Consider the following 11,212-nt stretch of genomic DNA (forward strand, 5'->3'; position numbering starts at 1 on the left):
GTCTTAGACTATGGTGGGTAGCGGGAGAAATGGAAAGAAAAGGAACAAGAATGGAAAAGAAAAGCCCACCCACCGTGGTCAAGGAGGTGGAAGAGTTTGGGAAATGCGGGGATTGAGGGAAAGTTGATCAAGGTGCCGTTGCCATCCGAAGCAGACTCAGAAGAAGGTGTGTTCTTCCCACGAAGCTGGCGCTCCAGGTCCTCTCCCCACAGAGGGGAGGTGTGGGGGGCCGAGGACTTGCCAGGCAGGCGGTGGACAAGGTCGCCCTCACCTTACGTTCCGGGTCTCTGGCCTGGAGCAAGAGGCCGTAGCCCTGCCTGAGAGGGGGAACAAATTGTCCCCCCCCCCGGGGGCCAGGACTGGGGCTACTAGCAGCCACTAGGAAGGGGCGCGGCCGGAGCGGCAACACCGCCGCTCCCGCCCCCCTTGGCCGGACGTGGCGCCTCCCCTGTAGCGGCGGCCGGAGGCTGGAGGCTGGAGGTGGGGTGGGGAGCCCGAGCCCGGGGCTCTGATGTCACTGCGCGGCCGGCCGCGGCCGCCCAGGAGCCTCTCGGGCTGGAGCCTCAGGTGCGCGGCGGGCGGGGAGGCGCTGCGTGGGTCCGCTTCCCGGAGGGTGGGGGGCCAGGGGGACGGGGCGACGGCAGAGAGGGCTGCGGGGCAGTGGGGACATCGTCCCGTCCCGACCGGTCCGCTCGCGTCCAGTCTGGTGGCGCCTTTGCTATCTGCCAGGGGTCTGGGAGGAGACGGACCCCCCCCACCGGCGGTGGCAGGCGACGCCACTCAGCGACCCCCTTCCACTCCTGCCCTTCGGTCGAGGAGCAGCTGGAGATTCGGGGTCCCTCCGGTCCCGTGTCATGCAGGGCCCCTCCCTGCTCTCGATCTGAGCCTTTCTTCCCCGACGGTGAAGCCGGCAGGAAAGGCCGAGAAATGCGCCGGACAGCGGCCATCCGTTCTCCCGGCGTCCCCGGAGCCCCCTTTCCCGCCGCTCCGCGTGACTCTGCCGCCCCCTGCGGTCGCCGGGGCCCGCGTCTCTCTTCGTCCTCGCGCCCCTCGACTCTCAGAGCCTGAAGCACCAGGTACGTGGTCCGCCCACGGCGGCGGCCGCCTCTCCCCGGTGCCACCCGCGTCCTGCATTTCGTGCGCGCCGCTCCCAGCCTGGCTGCGAGATCGCGGAGCCGCGTACACCAGCCGCCCCCTCGAGGCTGCACGGGGTGCGCTGTCTGAGGGACAGGCCGGGAGAACGGTGGGACAGGGACAGTAAAAGAACTCGCCAGATCGCCTATCCAGACAGATCTAGCCTGGGGTTCAAGAGGCGGCCCCGGACCCTGAAACTCTGTCTGGCAGGGAGGTCTCGGTGCATTCTCTGTCCCCATGGTACTGAGGGAAGACCAGGCTCAAGGGGTGGCCTGGACTGCCCCCCACAGAGAGGTCAGATGGTCCTTGAAAGAGGGACTATTGTGTGGCGTTGGAGTTTGTCTGTTCTGCACCATTCTGGTCACCCTTCTGGATTTGCTCCCATTGCCTCCGTATGATTTTTCTTTTCCCCCTTGGAAACTGTCTTCATGGACTTGGCCAACCCCTAACTAAAATCCAGGGTCTGCTTGCTTGCCTGGTCCAACCTGTCCGCGGAGCTCCAGACTCACAGTCCAACTGCTGCCAGTCTTGCCAAGGTCACAGAAAGGCCCTCCAACCTTGGTCAGGAGGGTGCCTCCACCTCCCCAACCCGAGTCCTCTACTTCTGAACTCATCTTCCTCTCTTGCTCTTTCCTGCAGGTGAAAAGTATCTATGAGACGTTCCCCCACCCCCAGAACCCCAGTCTGGTGATTTTCTAGTAGGCACTCCAGGCTGCTCTCCCCTACCACTTTTGTGAGGCCTGGTAAAATGATTGAGAACTTCAGGACTTCCGGTCCACAGCTGGCATAGACTGCAGCTCAGCCCACAGCTGGCAATGCTGTCCCTGGGGTTCCTAAGACACAGAACTTCAGGACTTCCGGTCCACAGCTGGCATAGACTGCAGCTCAGCCCACAGCTGGCAATGCTGTCCCTGGGGTTCCTAAGACACAGAGGCTGGATGGACTGCAAAAGGGCCCCTGCAGCCAGACAAGTCTGTACTGAGGCCCCCAAACATACACCAAAGCAGTGGAGTCCTGGTGACATAGCCGGTTCTGCAAAAAGCACACTGTGAGCGCCCTGGATGGACACCAGCTTGGGGGGACACCAGTGCAAAAGCATCCTTGACACAAGTTAGGGCCGACAAGGAAACAGATTTGTACACATTCTTATTGTCCATTCAAGCTGTTTCTATCTGGCAAATCCACAATCCTTTGTTAACACAGTAACTTCTAAAGAAGATAGATTTTCATGGCCTCTTTTGAGAGAGTTTTTTTTTTTCTTTTTTCTTTTATTGGCCCTCAAGCTTGCTAGGGTAGGTGCTCTACCACTTGAGCCATAGTCCCCTATTTTTGCTTTATTTTTTAGGTAGGTCTCATGTTTTTGCCTGGGATGGCCTCAGACTACTATCCTCCTACCTATGCCTTCCAGTAGCTGGAATTATAGACATACACTACTACCACACCTGGCTTGTTGATTGAGATGGGGGGATCTCATTAATTTTTTTTCCTGGGCTGGGCTTGAACTTTGATCCTCCTGATCTCCACCTCCTGAGTAGCTGGAATTACAGGTGTGTACCACTATGCTCTGTCCTTGAGGGAGCATCTTTTTATTTAGTGATCCCTGCCTATTGGCAAGCCAACAGGGGCAGACATGGATGGCATGAACCAGCCCATTAGCTGGGCTTGGAAAGACTAGGACGAGAGAGAGAGAGCACTGACATCTGAGCAGCCAGGATATACTTCTTAGGGGAGGTATCTGTCCTAGGAGCTGCCACTCAGAGTAGCTTCTGAAGTTTAAAGAGTGGAACCACTTTGCAAAAGATCCCCAAGCAAGAGCACCTATAGGGCTGTGCTTAATGAGCCCAGATAGTTGACGTCATGTTCTGGCCTCAGGTCTGCTAAAAGCCCCCCATGCAGGTGGCAAGTACTGCTTCTCCTCTCTCTCTCTCTCTCTCTCTTTCTCTTTTTTTATTTTTTTGCAGTACTGAGGTTTGAACTCAGGGCCTACACCTTGAGCTACTTCAACAGCCCTTTTTTGTGAAGGATTTTTTTCGAGATAGGGTCTCAAGAACTATTTGCCCAGGCTGGCTTTGAACTGCGATTTTATTGATCTCTGCCTCCTGAGTAGCTAGGATTATAGGCGGGAGCCCCCAGGACCCGGCTCTTGCTTCTCCTTCTCTTTTAGGAACACTAGATTTTCCCACCACTACCTTTAGGCCCCTGTCCTGGACCTCTGGGAGGTGGGTGGAGGATGACTCTGAACTCCAAGGTGTCTAGAAGGCTCAAATGAGCCTGCTTTTTGATGCTCACTAGCTGTGTATCACCCTGATCTCTGTACTCCAGGATCTCAAGCAGCTCTAGGAAGCAAAGCCTTCCCCCACCCCTACTATAGTTCACTGGGAGCCCCAAGTTCCCAAGCCTCAAAGCTGCTCTGAGCCTGACCCAGGCACACCCACCAGCGCTTCCCCTTGCTCCCCTTCCTGGCACTGAGAAGGTATTCATTTCCAGTTAGTCCTGCTGTGCCTGTGGCTCTGTTTGTTTCTAATAATGCATGAGTAACCTGGTTATTTCCAAAGTGGCAAGGGCCTCACTCATTTTGTCCCCTTCCCCAGAAAAGATGAATAGAGTGAATACAAGGGTGGGCAGAAACTAAGGAGCCCTCTCTCTTCCTTCTCTACCAAGGCCATGGCTACCTCCAACTCCCTGTGCGTCTGTTCCTTCCTTTGACGTTCAACAAATGTTTATTTAACATTGACCACATACCAGGCACCATGCGGACACTGAGTGACGAGTGAGGACAGGTCCTGTCCTCAGGAAGCTGAGGGGCGGGAGTAGGAGGGGGGGATGGCCAGCAAGCAAACAATTCTAGTGCAGGGTGATGAGTGCTGTGATGGGGGAAGTACAGGACCCTAGCAATCCAAAAGACTAGGAGATCTCTGAGTCCTGTAGGAGAAGCCAAGAGAAGCAGGACAAAGAGAGGGGTCAGTCAAAAGATGGAAACCCAAAAGTAGGGTTCATATTATCCTGGAGTTTGTGGGGAGGTTGGGACAATTTATTTCCCACATGGAGTTTGGGCTTTGTTGGACTGTGGCAGCTGAAGGGAGGGGACATAGTAGACTGGCAAGTTTTGCCTCTAGGAATTGATTCTGGCTACAGTGAATTTTGGAGTCATCCCCAGAATCCAGCCAGGGCTCTGCCATTTACCAGCTGTGTGTGTACCCTGAGCAAATAATTTCCCCCCCAGAACCCCAGGGTCCTCATCTCTAAAATGCAGATAGCAACCTGAGGATCAAGATGAATATTTACATGGAGCACCTAGAACCTAGAGGCACAGTGGGTGGGAGAGAAGCTGTGAAGTTGTTCCTACCCCTGATTTGGGTCGCTCTCTTCCTTTCTTGGCTCCTCTGTGATCTACGGACATTCTCACCATTGTTTATCAGGGAAAGATCACATGGAGAAGCTAACAGAGTGGCCAGGAAGCAGCCTGGGTGGGACAGGGTTGGAGCCTGAGTATATTCTCAACGCTATAGGGGGTACCAGGGTAGAGCCACACCTAGGTAGGGGGAACCCAACTGGGAACCAGCTAGCTGACAAATCCTTCCCCAGAGCTGAGGCCCCTGACCCCCAGTGCTGCTCCCTGTAAGTGGTCCTACTGCCCATGCCATCCTTGACTCTGCCAAAAGGGAGGGGAGGTGGATAATGCCAGCACTAGAAACGGTGTGACCAGGAAGCCAGCAGGCTGCCCTAACCCTTACGTGGAACTCCTTACCCACCATCCTGTCTGTTTTTCCAGGACCCAGGAAGCCAGCCATCCTTAGCCCTCACCTGCATAACTATGGAAGCGCTGGGTCCTGGGGGCGACCGTGCCTCCCCGGCCCCATCCACTCGAAGCCTAGATGTCCGGCGGCTGTCCACGCACGCCGACTCAGCCTATAGCTCCTTCTCCGCGGCCTCTGGTGGCCCTGAGCCCCGCACGCCGTCGCCGGGCCACGATCTGGTTCCTTACCTGGACTGGGACTACGTGCGTGTGGTGTGGGGCGGCCCGACGCCCGCGCCGTCGGAAGCAGTGCCGCGCGCCACCCGGCCCCTGCCCGCAGTCGCCGCACACAGTGGGCCGCGACCCCGAGAGGTTCAGGGGACCCCGGGGCGACTCAGCAGACAGGCCACCCCGCTGCTGTACGCGCTGGCCGCGGAGGCTGAGGCTGGGGTGCGGACTGCAGAGCCGCCCAGCCCACCAGCCTCACGGGCCGCCTACCGCCAGCGCGTGCAGGGCGCGCAGCGGCGAGTGCTCCGGGAGACGTCCTTCCAGCGCAAGGAACTCCGCATGAGCCTGCCCGCCCGCCTGCGGCCCGCAGTCCCCGCACGGCCTCCCACGGCGCACCCGCGCTCCGCCTCGCTCAGCCACCCCGGCGGGGACGTGGGGCCCGCGCGATCCCCGGCTCCCGCGCCAGGAACTGCCGGCCGGGGGCACCTCGCCAACCAGCAGAGGAAGTGGTGCTTCTCGGAGCCAGGAAAGCTGGATCGCGTTGGTTGGGGCGGTGGGTCCGTGGGGGAGGGCTTGAGTGGGGTCTGCGCCAGCGCACGTCCCGCCAGGCCTGAACCCCCGGAGTTGTTGCATGGTGGGGTGCGGACTGAGTTCAGAGGGCTGCAGGAGGCCCAACCCCGAAGATCAGCGGAACTGGACCCCAGATCTGTGAAGCCTGGCAGTGCCTATAGGCCCGCCAGTCAGAGTTCTTCAGGAGAGGTCGTGGGTCCCTGGAGAGGTCCAGGAGGAACCATGGCCATTGTTCAGGTATGGAAGATAATGGATGCCGGATGGTTGGAGAGGGGAGTATCTTGGAGATGGCTACATTTTAGTCCACTGGTCACCTTTCTAGGCTTGTCCCCAAGGAGCAGAAACCCCAAGACCGTTGTTTCAGACCAAACTTTCCAGGTGAGAGACAGAAGCCATTCTGGGGACAAAGTTGTGGAGAGGTTATCTTTCACAGCTTTTGCTGAAGAAAGGAGCCAGTGTGGCTCTACCTACCCTTAGTTTGAGTCTTCTGATTAGTTTTGCAAACGGCACACCCTACTGTTTCCCTTCCTGGTCACTGTAGTCAGTGTGGGGTTCCTGCCTGCAGGTTCTTGACTCAGAAGGAGGCTGCAGTGGTGTGTTCTGCAGAGGTCCCCCAGAGCAGCCCAGCCAACTGTGAGCAGAGGGTCTCAGAGACCTGTGCTGCATCTATCCCGCTGGCCTCTCTTCCTGATGATGATGTGTTCCTGGAGGAAGCTCTGCCAGTCAGGAGACCACCTCCAGACTCCTGCTCCCCACACTGGCTCCCAACCAGGTGAATTTCTGGTTGTTTGCAAGCAGGGTGAGACATTCCTCTCACACATACACATCTAGACAATGCTAGAGGGGCAGGGAACCCTCTCCTAGCTGGAGCCTGGAAACCCAGGGAGTGAAAGTGGGGGCAGGTGGCCATTGAAGGCCACTACTTGTCTGTAGCCAGAGATTTTTCTCATTCTGTATCTCTTCTACTTCCAGTGTACGTGCTTCTGACCATCAGTATGAAAATGGCTTGACCCAAAGGGCTGGCCAGGCTACAGTCCAGGAAGAGTGCCCCCTCCATGACTCTACAGGGACAAATGACTGCTGGCAGGGAGTGAACAGTTCCTTGGGTGTCTCCAGGCCCACAAGCTGTAGCCCCTCTGGGACTGCAAATGGAGACATCTCAACCATTGACCCCACTGAACTGCTGACCACTGACCTCTCTGTAGCTGCAGAGAAAGACCCCTTCAAACCTCCCCGAGTTGATGCCCCTGGACCTTTAGGCAATGATACTCCAGGGCCCCCTTATCAAACTTCTGTGACCTGGGGCACTGGCCAGCCTGGTTCCAAGCCAACATGGCCTACTCAGCGTCTGGAACAGCTGGTTCAGGAGCTGGCTAGACTGGATCCCTCTCTGAGGGACACTCTTGCCTCTCAGCCCAGCCCAGAGCCACCCCTGGGCCTGCTGGATGGGTTGATTCCTTTAACAGAGATCAGGGCTGCAATGAGACCAGCCAGTAGGGAGGCTGAAGAGGAGACTGTTGGTACTTCTGAGCCAGGGTGAGTGACAGGCACCAGGGGACTCAGGATTCTAAGACTCTTCCGTCTGGGGCTAGACAACCCAGGGAGCTCTGGCTTTGTCCCCAGGTCATATCAATTCAGCTTCATCCAGCATCTCCCAACATCTCAGGAGGAAATAAGGCCTGAAAACTCAACACCACACGCTGTACTTGACCAGCCATGTGGCCAGGGGCTCCCTGCACCAAAAAATAGCATCCAGGCCAAGAAAGTGAGTATGGGAGGGCTGGAGAAGGCTGGCCAGCCTGGGTAAAGTTAAGGGCCTTCCCCTGGACCTTGAGTACCCAGACTCTCCCTGCAGGTGGAGCTAGCAGGCCTCCTTCAAAAGATTCTGCAGGACCTTCACAGAGAGCAGGAGCAACTGCAGGGGGCGGATGGAGCATGGGTCAGACGCAGAGCGGCTCTGGAGGCTGCGGTGGGCCAGGCCTGTGCCCCCCGGGAGCTAGAGCGGTTCAGCAGGTTCATGGCCGATCTAGAGCGCGTGCTCGGCCTCCTGCTGCTGCTGGGCAGTCGCCTGGCCCGCGTGCACCGCGCTTTGGCCACAGTGGGCTCAGACGGAGACCCTGAGGAGCGGGTAAAGGGAGTTCAGGCTGGGGAAAAGCTGGGCGGAGAGGGGCCTGCCCTCTCTGGTTGGGACCATACCGAAATAGCGGTGCTCATCGCGCTCTTTTCCCGCGGCTCCAGGCCTCCCTGCTGCAGCGACTCCGGCTTCTGCAGAGGCAGCAGGAAGACGCCAAGGAGCTGAAGGAGCACGTGGCGCGGCGCGAGCGGGCCCTACGCGAGGTGCTGGGCCGGGCACTGCCTGCGGAGGAGCTGCGCGCCTACTGCGCCCTGCTGGCCGGCAAGGCCGCCGTCCTGGCCCAGCAGCGCAGCCTGGAGGAGCGTGTCCGACTCCTTCAGGACCAGCTGGACGCCATCAGTAGCGATCTCAGCCATCGCCCTCTTTCTTCCAGTCTGTCTTGGCCCCCTGAGACCTGTTTTCCAGATAAGCCGTCCTTCCCTGCTTCTCCTGTCTAGTTGCAGGTTTGGGGGGGGGATGGGGAACATCTCCCCTTCCTCACAATTGGGGCCATGCTGGTTTATTGAGTGCTTTCCCTTGAGGGAGCCTAGAGGACCCAGACGGGGGTCTTCTCGTGATGCTCCTTCCCAGTGTTCTTATGTGGCCTTATCCAAGTTTTGTGGGGTTTGGGGAATTAACTTATAGATCTTTAAAACTATTTCCCCCCCCCCCTTTTTTTGGTATTTCCCTTTGTTTGTGCTAGAGGAGAGTTCTGTCAGGCTTGATTAGAAGGAGAGAGACAAGTCAGAGGAGCACTTTGGCTTAAGGTGCAAAATGACCTTATATTTTATTTCAATAAAAACTTCTAAGAGAAGTGTCACCTGCACACAGATGGGTGAAAGAGGGGAGGGGTCTTGTTGACAAACTGCAGCACCAGTCCTGGCTGACCAGGGCAGAAGAGGGACTTGGCAGAACATCGGGACAGGCGATGTCTAGGAAGACTGGAGACCCAGGATTGAAAACAGGAGGGACCTAGTGACGCTGGGCCCTCAACTCCACTGCTACCAAGAATCCCTAACTGCCTTTTGTCTCCACTATCACAAAAGCCATTATCACAGTGTCTTCTTAGTTGGCTTAAACAAGCCCCCAACTTCAGTAGTAGAAGTGGGGGTACTGCCTTACTTCAAGACTCAAGGGCTGGGTGCTAACTGGCTCACATTTGTAATCCTAGCTACTGGGGAGGTGAGATCAGGAAGATCTAGGTTTGAGGCCAGCCAGGGCAAATAGTTCTTGAGAATCCCCCTTTCCAAAATAATCAGAGCAAAATGTACTGGCGGTGTGGCTCAGACAGTAGAGTGCTTCCTATGCAAGGGTGAAGCCCTGAGTTCAAAACCCCACCAACAAAGTAAAACAAACCCAGGAACAGGGAATTCCATCAAACTGAAAATGGGTACAGGTGTTTTGCTGGGTAAAAACCCTGACAGAGTCAGGCATGGTGGCTTACATCTGTAAGCCTAGCTACTTAGGAGGCTGAGATCAGGAGGATTGTAGTTGAAGGCCATTCTGGGTAAGAAAGTTAACGAGACTCCATTCCAACCAATAAAAGGCAAGGGCTGTCATCCCAGCTACATGAGAAACACAAATAGGAGGGTCAATGTCGGAGCATAAATATGATACCCTATTGGAAAAATATCTAAAGCAAAGAGTGCCTGCCTATCGAGTGGAAAGCTCTGAGTTCAAACACCAGTACTGCAAAACAAAACAAAACAAAAATCTCTGACAGATGTTCAATACACTTGAACACATAGGAACATTCATTCCAAGACTCAGAAACAACTTTCTTCTTCTGATTATGTTATCAAAACTTAGTTTGGGCTGAGGATGTAGCTCAATGATAGAGCACTTTCTAGCATGTGTAAGTTGCTGGGTTTGGTCTTTAACACACACAAAATATGAGTTTAGAGCTGGGCTCCATGACCCAAGTCCCTTAGGAGGCTGAGGCAGGAGAATTTTGCTTGAGTTACAGACCAGCCTGGGCAACATAGACACCCCTCCCCATTTCAAAACACAAAACAGAAACAGAGAAACAGGGCTAGGGATGTAGCTCGTGTGATAGATTATTTGCTTAGTAAGTATGAAGCCCTGGTTCAATCCTCAGTACTAAAAGAAAAGAGAAAAACCACAGATAAAACTGAGCTTATCCAGTTCTCTTTCAGAGACCCCCATTGTGTTAGCCAGGTTTGAGGAGGGCAGTTGAGGGTGGGAGTTGAAGGTGAGGGGTGGGGCCAGTTCCATGTGAGCGCTGAGAGCCTGGAGAGGCAGCTGAGTTGTACTGTAAGCCAGACGGACTGATCCTGGGGTGGTATGGAGTGGCATGACACACAAGACAAACTCTCCTCCATTCGTGCATTAGCCCTGAGCACACAGAATCAGGTTTGCAGATATACATGTGAAATCTGCTTCAGTATTGTAGCTGCAAACACCAGTGTCAGGCATATTGTTCTGCAAAGGTTCAGGGTATTTTTGGAAGTTGAGCATATTAAAAGTGTGTGTGTGTGTGTGTGTGTGTGTGTGTGTATTTAAAGCCTATTGACCCCAGAGTGAGAAATCTCTGCTTCTGGGCTTGTTTTCTGATGTGTATTGTCACTAAGTGCAAGTGGTTGGGAATTTTAAATGGTGGTATTCATACCAGAAGCATTAGTTACAACAGTCGCGCTATTGAGTACAGAACAATACTGACTTTGTGCCTTTTTATAAAAAGCATATGGAGCTCCTGCTGAGGCCTTTGCGGGTTCTAACATTATGCTTTGCTTTTTTCCTTTGAACACTGTGGGCGGGGCCTCGCTTCCAAGCTCCTCATCGCTCAGAGGCCGGTTCTGGATGGAAGCTACTCATTTCTCCTTTTGCCCTGCACGCTCGCGTTATGATATTCTTAGAAACACACTTAACGTCGTTTCTTGAGCCAATGGGAATTGTGCATTTCAGACAAAGCACTGCCAGCCTGGGCTGAGAGTGGGGAGCCTGGGGGTGGGAAAGGGGGCGTCTGCCATCCTCCGGTTAAACTGAACTTTGGTTCTGCGCTGGGGGCTTATGAGGCTTCTGTGCTTGACCCTGCCAGATTCGGAGAGCTTCCAAAGACCCGTCTTTCTGCGCCACTATTTCCGTCTAGCCTGCCCCCCTCTTGCCGCGGTTTTTCTGTCGTCCATTCCGTTATTCCTTCAGAGGGCAAGATGAGCACAACACAGAAACCTCAAGACTTTTGGGGGAACCTGAACCCCGGGGAACTGACCCTGCAGGACACTGCCAGAAGAGGGCACTGTTCTCTTGGCGGTGAAAGCCTCTACACTAGTGCCTCCCCGCAGCCTCCCCGGCCAGCACAGTCACTAGCTTAGCCACAGGGACTTGGCCTCGATCTGCGGAGCTGTACCCCTATTGGGGTAAAAGCTGGGACTGAGCCTTTTGCTTCTGTCGGAAAGAAATTCTGGCCAGCC

At 55.4% G+C, this 11,212-nt stretch overlaps 1 protein-coding gene across 5 annotated transcripts; it reads left to right on the plus strand.

Annotated features, from left to right (window-relative positions):
- Nucleotides 1-437: 437 nt before the first annotated feature.
- On the plus strand, nt 438-9,990 carry Shroom1 (shroom family member 1). 5 transcript variants are annotated; one of them, XM_074057205.1, is made up of 9 exons: nt 438-567; nt 908-1,076; nt 4,907-5,905; nt 5,991-6,046; nt 6,234-6,440; nt 6,641-7,204; nt 7,292-7,433; nt 7,524-7,796; nt 7,907-9,989. In XM_074057205.1, exons 3-9 carry the CDS (start codon nt 4,949-4,951, stop codon nt 8,237-8,239), a joined length of 2,532 nt encoding a protein of 843 aa, XP_073913306.1. In that variant the 5' UTR covers nt 438-567; nt 908-1,076; nt 4,907-4,948; the 3' UTR covers nt 8,240-9,989. The 5 variants fall into 5 exon arrangements, with proteins under 5 accessions (XP_073913306.1, XP_073913305.1, XP_073913308.1 ...); XM_074057204.1 differs by having other exon boundaries at nt 439-567; nt 861-1,076; XM_074057207.1 differs by lacking the exon at nt 908-1,076 and having other exon boundaries at nt 474-567; nt 7,907-9,990.
- Nucleotides 9,991-11,212: the final 1,222 nt, after the last annotated feature.

Source organism: Castor canadensis, chromosome 16, assembly GCF_047511655.1.
Source record: "Castor canadensis chromosome 16, mCasCan1.hap1v2, whole genome shotgun sequence".
NCBI lineage: Eukaryota > Metazoa > Chordata > Mammalia > Rodentia > Castoridae > Castor > Castor canadensis.

What these genes read in the sequence shown, in the direction of transcription:
- Shroom1 (XM_074057205.1), top strand. Translation starts at nt 4,949, where the DNA reads ATGGAAGCGCTGGGTCCTGGGGGCGACCGTGCCTCCCCGGCCCCATCC. An exon ending in TTTCAGACCAAACTTTCCAG is followed by an intron (nt 6,047 to 6,233) that starts GTGAGAGACAGA and finishes TCCTGCCTGCAG; the next exon opens with GTTCTTGACTCAGAAGGAGG. An exon ending in ATAGCATCCAGGCCAAGAAA is followed by an intron (nt 7,434 to 7,523) that starts GTGAGTATGGGA and finishes CTCTCCCTGCAG; the next exon opens with GTGGAGCTAGCAGGCCTCCT.